The sequence below is a fragment of the Rhipicephalus sanguineus genome, chromosome 1 (assembly GCF_013339695.2).
Source record: "Rhipicephalus sanguineus isolate Rsan-2018 chromosome 1, BIME_Rsan_1.4, whole genome shotgun sequence".
Lineage (NCBI taxonomy): Eukaryota > Metazoa > Arthropoda > Arachnida > Ixodida > Ixodidae > Rhipicephalus > Rhipicephalus sanguineus.
Window position 1 is genome coordinate 255,735,647 of NC_051176.1, and position 14,738 is coordinate 255,750,384.

Below are 14,738 nucleotides of genomic sequence, written 5' to 3' on the forward strand. Positions count from 1 at the left end.
TTCATACCTAAATACGGTTAAATTTGTATTGTACAAGTCCCTATGACAGACATTAGAGTAATCCAAGCAGCCGATATCACTAACTTCAGAAGGTACGAACTGAGTTCTTCAGGAAAGAAATTTTCACATTTCCGGGTGCTAAAAAACAAAAACAAAAAGAGAAGAGAAGAGGTAAAGGCAAAAAATTAGGCCTACAAGAAAAGAAAAATAAGGGATCCTTTTTAAGATGAAACATTACTCTTTCAATATCACACCTGGTGAAACTGTGAAAAAAGAAAAACCTATTACTTTCTGCACCACCCAAGTATTAAATGTGCTATTTCAACTCACAACTGCATCAATCTTACAGAAGAAACCACAGCACGACAAACTGGTGTTAAAAAAAAAAAGAAAGAAAATGTACTTTAGGCAAACCTTTACACCTTGACTTTTGTGAGTGAATTTCATATCAAAGGACCTCTGAAACTATTGTCAAGCCCAGGAGAATAATTTAAATGTGCATACATAACAAATTACTCTCACTTCCTACCCCCACCCCCTGCCCTTTAAGCAGTGGCCTTTCTCCTGAATTCAAATTTGGTGTGCCCAGATCTGCATTTCACCTACTACGTACATCATCATCCACTAGCAGTGCTTTCTACTTTCAGTCAGCCACATACGTGTATTCCTGCATCTCATGCTTCTACAGTGCGGATGTGGCTCTGTGGTGGTTACTACTTTATCTCAGTACCAGTGCATAATCATTCCCTGTATGCACAAATTCCTGCAGAGGATCAGGTTATGGCTGACACCATGCCCTTCCCGAGTTAAAACTAGCACATTACCTTATACAAGAACATGTACTCCAGAAACCATAACAAACAACATCAACTAACGAGAACGTAAATGTTTGTTGCAAGCATTACAAGAGCACAATTAAAACAGTGGTATATCCAGAGCCCATTTGAGGCATCAGTAATGAAGCATAGCAGATGGAGATGAAAATCAGGAGATCCAATACAATCAGCCAAGTACTTAGCGCTGCTGTTCTGCAGAATTCAGCAGTTAGAGACGTCAAAGAACACATTTTGTGGCATTCACTTTAGGAACACTGACACCCTCTGGCTACGTCTGACTGCATCTACAGCTGAAATTTTGATCTGCAGAAGCTTCCCAGCTTGTCAAGAAAAACCATCGCTCAAATTCATCAATTTCCTACTGCTCAGTAAGGAGAGTGACATGCAGCACAGGCAAGCCATGGCGTGGCACTTGCTTGCAGTGGCCACATAAGCATGTATCTCACAACTGTACAAGACACTGGAATATCCACATTTTTGACAAACCAGACCTTGAGGAACCTTGAATCATGCATGTTCACATTCCTGACAACTTTTTTTTAAAATTTGCACTTAAAATATTCTACAAGGTGCCAACCATATCCGTGGGTATCTTTGGTGCAATTTTTTATTAGTTCCTATTAACTTGGAACTTCTTAACAAAACTTTAAAATGGTAAGCATTATCAGTGGGGGTCCTAAAGTCATTTCCATAAGTAATAGCCATAAAAGATAGGCAAAATCGTTCTTTTAGGTTTATTTAGTCTGTTCTCATACTTCCAGTGGCAATAAAATAAAGTGTTGACATAGCCATGTTACACTCCACTACAATATATCGCATTATAGTTCATTTTCTAAAGGATATCATCGTAATTCAACTTTTCAATATACCCTCCATGTCACCCTATTATATATTTTAAGTTGGTGTAAGCATACTACTTTATAAACATACTATAGTCGGTTAAAACCTAAGGATAAATATAAGCCCCACCCACAAAAATGCGGCACATTTGTCCACCTCTGTAAGAGCATGGTATCAGCTGGTTTTTGTTCAAAGTGCAAGCATGCTCTTTCTGCTTACGTAAACACTAGGCACATTATAAAATAAAAGTTTGTCTTTTCTGATTAAAATGCTACTTTTGGCCAAGTACCGATCTCAGAATCTCGGATAAAATTTGTTGGGACGTTGAAGATAGTAACCAAAAACCAGCTACAAATTTTTGACTATCCTAAACACACACAGAAGCATTTGACGTCCCAAAAATAAGCGAACTTTACTGGATGAAGCATCTGTACAAATTCTTTTTGCGAGGGACGACAATGGCTGTGGGCAGAGCCTGTATTTATTCTGAGGTTGTAATGGACTAGAGACATTGCTACGAGGCCTACAACATTAATTCAGTACTTCAGCTTGTGTAAGAGTCATTTTGACAACGACAATAAGACTCCTCAAGGACTTGGTCCTTGAACTGTGTCGAAGAAAGCTGCCCCAATCTCATGATTAAAAGTAGCTTAAACTTCGAAGTATACCTTTCCAAGTTAGATAGCTGCAACGCACAGGGTGTCTAATAAAATGCATTTCAAGTCCTTTAAAGGGACCCTGAACCACCTTTTATGGAAGCCTTAAAGAAGCTATGGAATCAGTAAATTTCCTCTAAAAAAATATATCACCGAAAAAGGTTTTTAAGCAGATTCAATACAAGTGGTGGTACTGTGAGTGCTATAGTCCATTTTCCCATCCGTACTAGACTATATCCATTACAAAAAAATGCACTGCCCTGCCTACAGCACTCATTTCATTTTTATCTGGCAGGTGCAGTCGAACGTTGGCAGGCTGTATTTGGTTTCTCTAAAAAATGAGCGATTATTATCAAAATTCAAAATGCAGGTTCAAGTGCTACAGCCTGTTTGGTTATCTTCATCAATAAATATACACAGAAAACGTAGGAAGAAGCGCACTGACCAAAACATACTGCCTTGAGACAAAATCTCTCAAGGCCAATGGGAGCTCTTGCTGGGAATCTGCTTGATGATGTCAAAAAATGGGCAGTGGTGGCTGCCCCATCACTTTGTTTAAAAGGAGGATGTTTTAACCTCCCATTCTGCTTGTGAACTCCCTGTGCTATGCACAACTACAAAATTTGGGTGAGATGTTCACACTGTGTTGTATTCGCAGGTGTTTTCTCATCAAGCCCACGTGGTCCAGCACCCCTTTAAAATAGAAAGGTGTAAGCAGAGGGTAAAACAATTAGGCATCAGCTTGCTTTTACCAAAAAAGGCATAAAATGTAAGATGATTTGGGCTAATATTTAGACAAGAAATTTTAAAAATTGCTGATGATTACAATACTCCATAATGCGAAAGAATGCAGCTGTATGCGTGTTTTCATTTTGCAATATATTGAGGCAAAGAATTTGAGAGAGACATGTATATATGTGCAGTTACAGACAACATTTCGCATCGCTCATTGTTCAGAAAAATCTAGCGAAAAGCTGATCTGCGGGTCAAGCGCATCTGTTTTTATACATGACTCATTGAAGATTCCATAGTAATTGCGTGGCTTCGAGAAAGTACTACACAATTTGTGGCACGCGCACAATCAGGTTACAAATACTACAGCACCATATTGTAGTATCATGCAGCATTGCTTTCCTCCTCACCCTTTCATCTTTCACTCTGCTTGTTCACTCAGGGACGAGGCATGCCGACGCTCAACGTAGGAACTGGAGCCTGAGAGCTGCACTCTAAGAATTTTAAACTCATTAACTCTTTAACTGGCAAGGTTGAATGATTGCTTTTAATGCACAACTTGAAGACTATCATCACATTAGTTCATAATTGGTTACAGGCATGAAAACACTAGTAATTTCTACAGAGTATTGAATTCTGGCCAATTCTACACAAAAAATCTAAACATGTTAACAGACACCCATGAGTGACATGGGTGTTTACACCTCCCCATTAAACAAGCATGTAGCAAGTGAGCTTGTGGACATTCATATTTGCCTGAAAGTGAGGCTAAACAACCTTATCAGTGATGGGCACTTGATCTGCTATGTGCATGGCATGGCAGCTACATGCTCTGGCAATTGATTTTCAATTTTCTGCTTATCATGTAATTTACAGAGGATTGGCAAGCATTAAAGGCATTCAAGCTACACACAGCTTGAAAGATTTTTATACTTGCAGTTGACATGACCCCTTTAGAGAATTTTCACCAACAGACTTTTTTGGAAGAGAACTTACGGTGAAATTTCGCTGCTCTGAAATCAATAAGCCAAGAAAGAATTCTATTTTCCTCATTGCACACGCGTGCCCAATGCTCATCAACCCTATAATTACGCTATGGAGCCTTAATCACCAGAGAGTACAACAAATAATTACATCACAGCTTTCGATGCGTAAAAAGAGACTATTCACTCCATCTAAAACTAATGCTGCAGTTTCATGGCACCCGATATCACTGACTTGTGCATGCACACCGTGGGTGTGCTGCCATGACATGAATCCATCCAGCACTCAATCAGACAAGACGGAACAGCATGGCCCCCTGTACTTCTAAGAGGAACAAACAAATGAAAGATCCACTTAGGCAGCTATTGACAACATGACCATTGTATGACCTTCAACCAGCACATAGGGCATGTGGGTTCTCTAGTTGTTTTTGATACCACATGACCACTGCCTTTGCTTTCGCGGACATGATGAGTAGCCTTTTGCACATCTGAAACCGCATTGCACTGGATGGGTGTTTTGCACAAGTCGTATAACATAATGTCATGTAACATATTACGATTCATTATTTACAGTGCTCAAGTAATAGAGACTTCATACTGTAACTGTGGAGTCAACAGCTACCCATACTATAAAGAAAAGCAGGACACAAAGTTTCATGCAGTTACTCCTTTCAAACACGGCCACAATGAACTGCCCCTATCAGCATCGTTTCTTCGAATGGTTCTGATAGCAGCAAAAGAGCACACCTGAAGAACATACTGGAAAAAATAACAGATATGCTTGGTTGACATTTATTTGTCCCCTCTAATGGCACAACAAGATGGCGAGATGGGCTAGTTGGTGGACATTTATGTTTAAAGCAAAAGCTTCTAAGTGCACGAAAAACGAGGTCAGAAGAACTAAGAATCTGAGTGCTGTCCTGTCAAATTCTTAGTTCTTCTGTCCTTGTTCTGCGTGCACTTAGAAGCTTTTGCTTTAAATATGTAGTGGCACAACAGGTTATTCAGTGCATGGACAACTGGAACATAAAATTTCAGACATAGTCACGCAGCAGAATAGCATCAGCATTGGTAAAAATGTATGCTCTTGTCTTTGGAAGATCGCCAGGATCTGTAGTGCCACAATATTCAGCACATGTCATAACTGCATGCTATACATTCCACACTCCTTAATCTCAAATATTTGAACTTGTCTGGGGCACCATTAAGGCAAAAGAGGTAGAGACCCTTTTTGAGTTCTAAAGATGGTTATGATAAGACAGAAAATTAAATAAGATATTATTTCTAATAAATGCTACCATGAGGACCAGTGACACTCCAATTATTATTCTATATTCTGGTGTCAGATAACTTTTGAATGTATATTATTAAATTAGCTCTGTGTGCCCTGAAAATATCAAATTATTAACCTGTATGTGTCCATTCAGGCTAGTTTAAGGCAGTAGATTTTTTCACAGGCTCCCAATCACATGCAGGGCAAAGTAGGGGCTGGAAGGGGGGCAAAGTTAGTAGAAGGACACAGTTTGCATTATAATCCATCATTTCAGTGAATGCAGTTAAGACATAGTGCACGAGTGCAAAGAGTGTAGCAAGAGCTGCCTTCACCACATCATCTATCATAGAATGCTGTCTGATTTGAATAGCTGTGAACATACACACAAATGTTACTCGGCTTTTTCATTCCTGGCCAATAACCATAAACCATGCAAAGTACTCTATAATGGTAAACAAAACATAACTTAGTGTGCAAGAGTCACTTTCTCTTTGTGGCAAGCTAACCTTCACCCACTACTGTAGCAGACAGCACTGCAGAGGCAGTGTAACCTGCTACAGATTCCAATACCAAAGCTCCAGCTTTTTCACATTACTATGCTAAGCCTTCTTGGACAGCAAGCATAAGAATTTAAAATGAATTAGAGCTATTAGTTACTGTCAATAAATACAGCTTCGCATAGCAGTACAAGGCAAGGGTGTGTAATTACTTGTAAATACATGTATTGAATAGTAGCAGCTCAAAAATTTTTATTCATGAGCTGATTGCCTATTATTTGGTTTCTTGAATATTAGGTATATTAAGCAATATAGACCCCTTTAATGTTTACACACACAGATCCCAAAAGACTGGCAGTTTCATTCTTTGAAGTAACCAGCTAAATTTAGTGCATAATGAAAAGAACAGTAAGTTGCAATAGCCAGATAAAACGTAAGGCCCTCCAGATAGCACCTAGTATTTTGCCACACAGTTAAAACATAGATTTAGAAAATTCATTCCAAAATGTAAAAACAAGCTAACTACACCAGCATGATGCATGTGGTGTGTTTTATATTTGAACATATCAAGAACACGTACCAATACTAGACTACAAGACAAATTGCTTCAGTTTTCTAGCAAACATGGGTACCAAAAACATGCCGCCTGAAGTTTTGTGGGGCCACACAGTTCTTCCACAGCTTGAAGAAAAGAATACACCTGCAGCCAACACCGAACTGCACGCTGCCAATGGAGGAAGGCTCACCAAAGGTAGGAGGAATATTAGAAGTCAATAAAAATAAAAGCAAGAGTAGGAGTCCCAACAAAAACGATTTCTATTATACCACCCCCTTATGCAAATATGTCTTTGAATCCAAGCATCATTACAATGCATGCTTTAGAAGCCGGAAACAAAAATCAAGCCTAAAATGGGCAGAAAATACTGCTCTAAAATATTTTGCATGGAGGTCGCCAGCCTAAAGGTCAAATGTCGTGTGGTTTTGTTAGCAATAAGTTCATCAGAAACTAACAATTTACAGCTAGCATGTACAGTGTCGACCACATCTAAGGTGAAACCTCATTAGTATTCAAGACGGTAAAACTAGAACATTAATTCTATTTCATGAGAGAAATGTGCGCTATATGTAGTATAATAATGGCGTCCACAAAAACAATAATTTTCCGAATTATGTATTAAACATCAACTTCTATGAGGCCTTGAATACAAATAAGGTGTTCACCTTAGGTCTGGACGACCCTGTACATTAACAACTGCAACAAAAACAAACTTCTAGCATGCAATGCTTCTGATTACTTGATTAGACTTTTCAGACTGCTCAAGAAAGATTGTTATGGATGTATTAGTCAGATTTGCTCTTTTTTTCCCTTCAAAAATGAGTGCAAGAAAAGGCTGAGCCTTTCAAAACACTTCCCTATAAAGATGAATATTACAGTGCCTTTCCCGAGATGTAGGCCTTTTCAGATGACCTTCAATTTACATCTGAATCAATAGTAGGTTAGACATGAAATACAAAGCCTGTCATAAGCACCTAGGTTAGCACATCAGTAAAAATATATAAAAAGGGGACAATTCAACACTGGTCAGTGGCATTCCAGAATGAAAAATCACTTGGGCTGTAATCAGTACGATCTGATTATTTTAGCACAAGACTACATTGTGCACTATACACAGGATAGTTTGCCTGTATATTTTGCACACAATAAGCACATTATTCAGAATAACAAATTTTAAGAACACATACTTTTCAATGGCCTGCACATTTAATCATAACCAAGCAGCATCCGATTTGACATTAAGCATTGTATACAGTTGAGCCCAGATATATCGAACTCAATGGAAACCACACAATAACTCAGCATGCCAATAATAAATCGATGAATTAAGGAATGGTGGTTATGACCCAAAGCAACACTTGGGCCATAAAAACACTGGTGGAGGGCTACAGGTTTATTTTTACCAGCTGGGGCCTTTTACTGTGCACCACAATCTCAGTGCACAAGCATTTTTGTCTTTTACCCCCATTGAAATGCCACAAAGCTACTGGGAGTTAAACCCAAGACCTTTTGCTCAGCATGACAGTTCCACACATACCTTAAACAAAGGATGGAGAAAAATGGGGGACAAACCAATACAAGTGCTGTTAAGCAGCCCATGTCTTCATCCACGCTATTTTTTCTCTGTCCCTTGTCCAGCTTCGCGATGCTTAACAATAACTAGCCTGGTCACCAGCCTGTCTCCAAAAATCAAATAGTCAACTGCCTGACTACTTGATTTTTGTAGACAGGATAGAGTTCAACCAAAGATTGATAAACACTCTTAAAGCCTGGTCACATACCCTAATCCCCAACTATGCCACTATGCCACTATGGTGGCAGGTGTAGGAGGTGAGACTTGTGACCATTGCTCCACCTGAAAGTAGTGCAGTCAATAAGAGATGGGAGATACCAATACTGTATTTTCTTCATACATTTTTAATTGGGCGGTGTCTAATGGTGTGTGCATGCTGAATATACAACTATCAGCAATGTCACGAGCGTGTTTCAAATACTACCACTGATGAGTGCAAGAGCTTCTAGCACATGGACCCACAAACATAGGTGGGCATGACACTGCAGCCTCTGTGTGATGCAGATAATGTATGCTGCCTTCTTGTGCACATGTTAAAGAACCCCTGACGGCCAAATTCTTGTTTGTGACTTTTAATTGGTAGCTTTGTGTCTGATAACCACAAAAGTGAATCGTAAATGCTCTAAAGTATCGTATAATCAATGCTAGCATCAATAATTAGATCCAATTTTGGCGTAACTTCACCGCAGCGGAGTGCCCTAAGATAACATGCACTCAAGCTTTGGTGACATTGAGAACATGCTTTTTGAATTAGGGCACTGCGTGCAAGAAAGAATGAAACGACATGGGTGCTGTGGTGTCAGCTAGTGTGTGACGCACTGGGCACATTCTCCTGCCAAAATTTCTGTCTGCTATAAGACACCTACAACAGAACAACACACGAGACACCTGCCTGTCCAGCACACTCTTTGCTGTGGACTGCAAAGAGTGTGCTCCCTCATAAAAAAATTCCTTGCTACAGTACTTAAAACACCACTGGCATAAGCAGCCAGAACCACCTATAGCAGCCCGACAACAGAGCGAAGGAGGCAAGGAACAACAGCCACCATCAGGCACCAGTAGTTGTATTGCGTGCACCCCGCAAACTTCTGTCTGTGATGTCAACAGTACTTGGAGGTAGCCCGAGCAGCCACTAAAACGCATCATATTGATGATGACGTCGAGTGGTGCTGCCAAATCAGATAGGCACTCGCGCTTGCTTTAAAACCATATTGAAATATGTTCAAGGTTATGTTTGCCACTAATATGCGGTCAGAGCCATCCATTTATGCAGGAGAATGGGACAAGACGAACATTTCAAGTTTGAAATTTTGGTGTCAGGGGTCCTTTAATGTTTATTGTTTTATTTGTGAGCAATGATTCAGTTGCACTCACAATCAGTTTATAAGGTCATGGTCAAAATGTTCATGAATTAAAGAGGCCCTGCAACACTTTTTCAGCATGGTCAGAAAACACTGCCGATCGGTAGCCGAGGCTCCTGAGATCACGCACGCCAAACATTATAGTGCAGCACACAGCCTGAAATTTACAATCAATTCTCAAAGTCAGCTAGAAATCGTTCCCTCTTCTCTCAACAAATGATGCCATTAAACCCAAATGACCGCGCCATAAACCCAAAGTCTATGGCCATTGGCCGATTTCAGCATCGTGAGCTGCATAGTTACTGAGGCCACCGAAGGATGCCGCCATGTGCCCGCGGGCGCTTGCGATCACACTGAAAGTAAGCCGTGCGTTCGAAGAAGAAAACAAAAAGAAAGTGCTCAAGGTCATGATGCATGCTGACGAGTGGATGCATCTTCTTGCCCCTTGTCATCCCCCTAGTCATCCCCTCCTTAAGCACCATCGCTGGTACGAAAGGAGAGAGAAAGCGCTTGAAGCGTGCGACTAATTCCTGTAAATCTGCTTGTACTTGACGGACTGTAAAAAATTTTTTGCGGCAGTTGATTCGTGAGGCAATAGGCTCTCTTAATGAAGCCATTCGATGATTACTTGAAAAAGTGTTGCAGGGACCCTTTAAGGCATGCTTGCTATCATGATCCACAATCAAAGCTTGAAATCATCCAAAATTTAAACTGGCACCTTGCTCCTACATAAAATAAGCAACAGCTGTAAAACTATATCTCAATCTTCAGAAAGCAGTGAAGGCGTGAAGCTAAAATAAAAACTGCGCCCAAATATGCATTCCAGTGGACACAGCTATTTACAGTAGGAAATGGCTCTGAATCATGCTTGCGATATACACCACTCAGCATAGATAAATTCTAATGCGCTTGCAAGGAGAGGACCATGCTGTCCATGTTCACAGCATCTTCCTGCATCTTCTTTTATTCCATGGGATTTCCTGGTTTAGTGGGTACTGTGGGCCAGAACATTATATTAAGCACCTGTAGGCACATTTCTGAGCCTGTTTCATTTCATTTGATTCCCCGATCTTCCTTTCTGATCAGTCATGCACTGTGTCTTAAAGAAGCTATAACTGCAGAGCATCATTGTTCAAGCCAATAACGAACATTGAAACAAATGGTATGGTATATGAAGTTTAAGAGGGAAATGTGGTGCAGGGCTTTTTAAAGACTAAAAGGAACCAGAGGGGACAGAAAGAGCACATGCTACAGCACATGCCCCATGGATTAGATTACATACTTTTGTAAGAATTAGCAAGTTTACATTACCAATGGCTTGCAAAGTGTCACTTTTTTGCCAAGGTGATCATTCCGTGCATTCTATATCAGAAGTAAATGGATGGCTGCTGTCACTGCTTTAGGTGCTCCCATTTGTTGCATGGGTACAGCAAGTTTGTTATATTAACCAAATAATGCAAACAAGTCAGCACTGGACAACTGCAAGGTATATGAAACAACAGGAACAACACAACCAAATGAATCGAACAGACAATTAGGCCAGGGAAAGCATAGAGGACATTAATTGTCTTTAACTGTAGTGCACTAATTGTGATGTAAAATGAAATGAAGTGGATGAAAAATCATCCATTCCATCGGTGGGATATGAACCCACAACCTCCGAATTACGTGTCCTAACAGATTGCACTAACAGCTAGGTGCTGTTACGCTTGTCCGGAGAAAAGAACTTTGCTCGTATATCTACTGCGCCATATCGGATCACAGTCGCATTGAAAACATGCCGCCTCTTGCAAAGTGACATTTATTATGGGTGCTGTCAACACAGAAAATGTTTTTTGTCAAAAATTGCAGTCCTGTAGATCTGTAGTTCTTAGTGCTTGGCAAGCCAGCCACACTCTTCCCACCTCAGACTTAAAAATCCATTGACAGGTGGCTTTCTGTGGCACCCTTACAAGTGGCACATGCTGCCCATAATGATAAGTCAGTGTACAAAATGTATCAATTTGAGATTTAACCAAAACTTTCAATTCATACCTGATAATCTCCTGCTATGTTGTATGTTGACACACTGCAGCATCAGGATGATAAGAAATGCAAACAAAATGAGTGTTCAGTTACAGAAATGTTCTTAGCTAACTTATACACACCTTTTGCGCTATGCAACTACACATTGATTAGTGTTGTGGTTCTACATGCCATTGCACAGTCACTGGGCAAAAATTACTGGAGTGAATATTATGAATGTAATGCACTCTGCACTCACCACATATGCCCACATGAAATGGCATAATGCATACCACTGAATGGCCCACATGAAACATGTGGAACCATCACAGCTACTGTTGGTTAAGCTGTATTCACACGACGGACGAAATCGCGATTCGAGCCTGCGGATTGCGTACGTCACCCTACGTCAGCCGTTCCCGCGTTCCCGCTTCGGTCCGCGCGGACCGATTCGTGAAACGACGGAGGCCCAAATCACAGTTGGGATCCTCGGGGATCACTGCCGAAATACTCGCTTGTAGCGTGAATTCTCCCCTGTCGTGTGAATGCTGGCAGCGGAGAGATCCGAATCACGTCACATGTCACGTGACTGATCCGTCCGCGATCACGTCTGTCGTGGGAATACAGCTTTATCAGGGGATATCTAGACAGAAACAAAGAAGTCATTATAACATATTTAAGTAAACAGATCATGGCCAGTCACCGTGCATCCCATTAATAGAAGCAATCGGATCTGAATGCCGAATGGACTTTCCACCAAGTTTCGAGTGTCTCAGCAATGCGTCTATTGCAGTGAGTCACCAATGACAACACCTGCCTAACAGTACTGCTCACACCAATTTGCCCTTCATAGGCCACAGTGCTGCATGCAGTAAAATATATCGTATGTATCGGTCGCAGGAGTTTCAATGTAGGCCCACTGTGCACCCATACATCGACATAGTCTTTTCAAGGGCATATTCTCACTGTTCAATATAGGCAATAATTCAAATATCCAGGTTCGTCATATAAATGGGCTCGACTGCAATGTGAGACAAGTTACATCTACTTGTGACTACATTTTTGTCCTTGTGAAGGCACCTCCAAGGTGCAAATAAGAGCAATTCATTAGGAAAGATGAACATTCTAAATTCAATAATGGTAAACAATATAACAAGCATAATTTGTTATGAGTCAACTACTATATTCACTGCAGGAAAGCATCTAACAGCCAAAATTAAAAAAGTGCACAACACACTGCTAAGTGCTACCTTGATGATGCAAACACAGTTGCAAACAAACCTAGGTGTTTAAAACTTTGCTGCAGCAAACAAATTGAATATATACTTTTGGCATGTTAGCCATATAACCTGACCATGATTATGTCTCACATAACAATTACAACCACCAACACGAACTACAATATTCAGCCCCATGCATGAATACCATTGGTGCGCTTAACGAGCTTGGCCCAAATGTCACTGACCTTGACGATATTAAATGTAACATATTCACCATTGGTCTTCAGTTAATTGAGCACACCTAGAGCAGCAGGTACACCACCCTGCTAAATGCCACTAATACAGTGGCCACAACTGCAAGTCCAGAACGAGAGGCCAGATGTCTGAGAAAGGCACAAAGACCAACAATCCGAAGTATAGCCCTGCATGCCTAGCTCTTACGGCACAAGGGTGTGATGGAGATGCGCAAACGGAAGAGGTCACAATGGGGCCCCACAAGGAAGGGTGAGGCACCACGGGGCACATCGTTGAGCTCCGCATAGGGCACCAGGTCGTCCAGATTGAGCATGCGTGACTCCTGGGTGAATGTATGCTCGCGCTGCACTACTGTGCGCACATGCTCCACACCATCCTGCATTCCACTCACCAAAATGCTCACCACCACTGTTGTGTCCTCGTTGAAACGACTTGAAGTAAGTGACAGCCGCACAGTCTTGGTCTGTGATTCTGGCCCTTCTAGTGTCTCACGCAGTGCAATCAGTAGGAACCGGTGGAACAGCACCCCCTTAGGGTACACATCAACAGTCCATTCGAGTAGCTTGTCCGCCAAGGCCCCCGACAGGCTGCCAGGTGTCATAAAGATTAGTGTATGCACACCAAATCTAGTCCGGCAGGGGTAGTTGTCAATGCACAAAGAGGCTGACCACGTGTCTGACGTGTAAATGCGAGGCACCATCAGTTCGGGCCACTGACGCCAAAACCCATTTGTACGTGCTCGTGTCTGGAAGTCCAGGGCTATCACCAGACGGTCAAAGAAGATGCTTTGGAAGCGGACCACCAGAGGGTGCGAGAGCAGCCCGTCCAGTTCATCAAGTGTCAGCATGGGGAACCGCACATGTGCCATTACCTGGCTCACCAGCTGCCCAAATGCTTCCTCGTTGCCAGGCCGAGCGCACTGTGGCCATGGTTCCTGCAGGGACAGCCACCGGGCAGCATAGCTACCAGGCCCACACACAGTGCATTCAATAAAAGCATAAATTTGTGGCACGTGACAAAACGCTGCTGTTTTGCTGGCATAAACATAGTCATCTCCATATAAGGTACATGAAAACTCGGAATATCACTGGAACAGTGTAAGTATCAATCACGCTAAGTTGATATGACCTTTTAAATACAGCGAAATGATAGCTAAGCCTGCAGGGAATTCACTTTTATATTATGGAGGCTGTAAAGGTAAGAAGTCACCACCAACTATTCTGCTTTTACTGGATTAATCAGCATTTATATATAGACATAAACTTTAATTTCACCACAGAGGGTGTCAACATGCTTGGCAGTTTCCTCACAGATGATTAACTGATCTTGAAGAGGCCCTGCAACACTTTTTCAGCATAATCAGAAAACGCTGCGTGTCGTTCTGGAGAACACGTGAGCCAAACATTATAGCACAGCACGCGGCCTGGAATTTACAATCCATTTACAAGTCAGCTAGAAATCGTTCCCTTTTCTTTCTACAAATGATGCCACATGCCAAAATTACCGCGCCAGATACCCAAATTCACGGCCGTTAGCCGATTTGAGCATCGTGACCAGCACAGTTACTGAGGCTCCCGGGGGAGGCCGCCACGTGCTCACGTGCGCGCTCACAATCACACTGAAAGTAATCCGTGCGTTCGAAGAAAAAAAGGGAAAAAAAGAAAAAGAAAGAAAAAGTGCTCAACGTCATGACGCGTGCGTGACATAACTTCTCCCTGTGCCAACCCTCCCTGCTTAGCTTCCAGTGTGCTCGTTGGGACGAGAGAAGACAGAAACCAATTTACAGCGTGCTACAAATCTCTAACTCTGCTCGTATTTGACGGATTCTAAAAATTTTTGCGGTGGTCGATTCATGAGGCCATAAACCCCTTTAATGAAGCCATTCGATGGTTATCTGGAGAAGTGTTGCAGTACCCCTTTAAAGGGACCCTAAAGGCAAATATTAAGTC

General features: G+C 41.6%; 1 protein-coding gene across 2 annotated transcripts in view; it reads right to left on the reverse strand.

The window, feature by feature from the left end:
• LOC119378319 (BTB/POZ domain-containing protein 17) overlaps positions 1-14,738 on the reverse strand; it is a 36,677-nt gene that overhangs the window by 8,384 nt on the left and 13,555 nt on the right. The window contains exons 5-6 of one of the 2 annotated variants that reach the window (XR_005180981.2): positions 530-13,751; positions 1-459 (exon numbers count right to left, since the gene is read on the reverse strand). The exon at positions 1-459 is cut by the window's left edge and continues 8,384 nt beyond it. Coding sequence is in view for 1 of the 2 variants with exons in the window: in XM_037647499.2 (XP_037503427.1) it covers positions 12,965-13,751 (787 nt within the window). In the remaining variant the exon portion in view is untranslated. Of the gene's footprint in view, positions 13,752-14,738 lie in introns of both variants that reach the window. The other variant, XM_037647499.2, reaches the window with a different exon arrangement.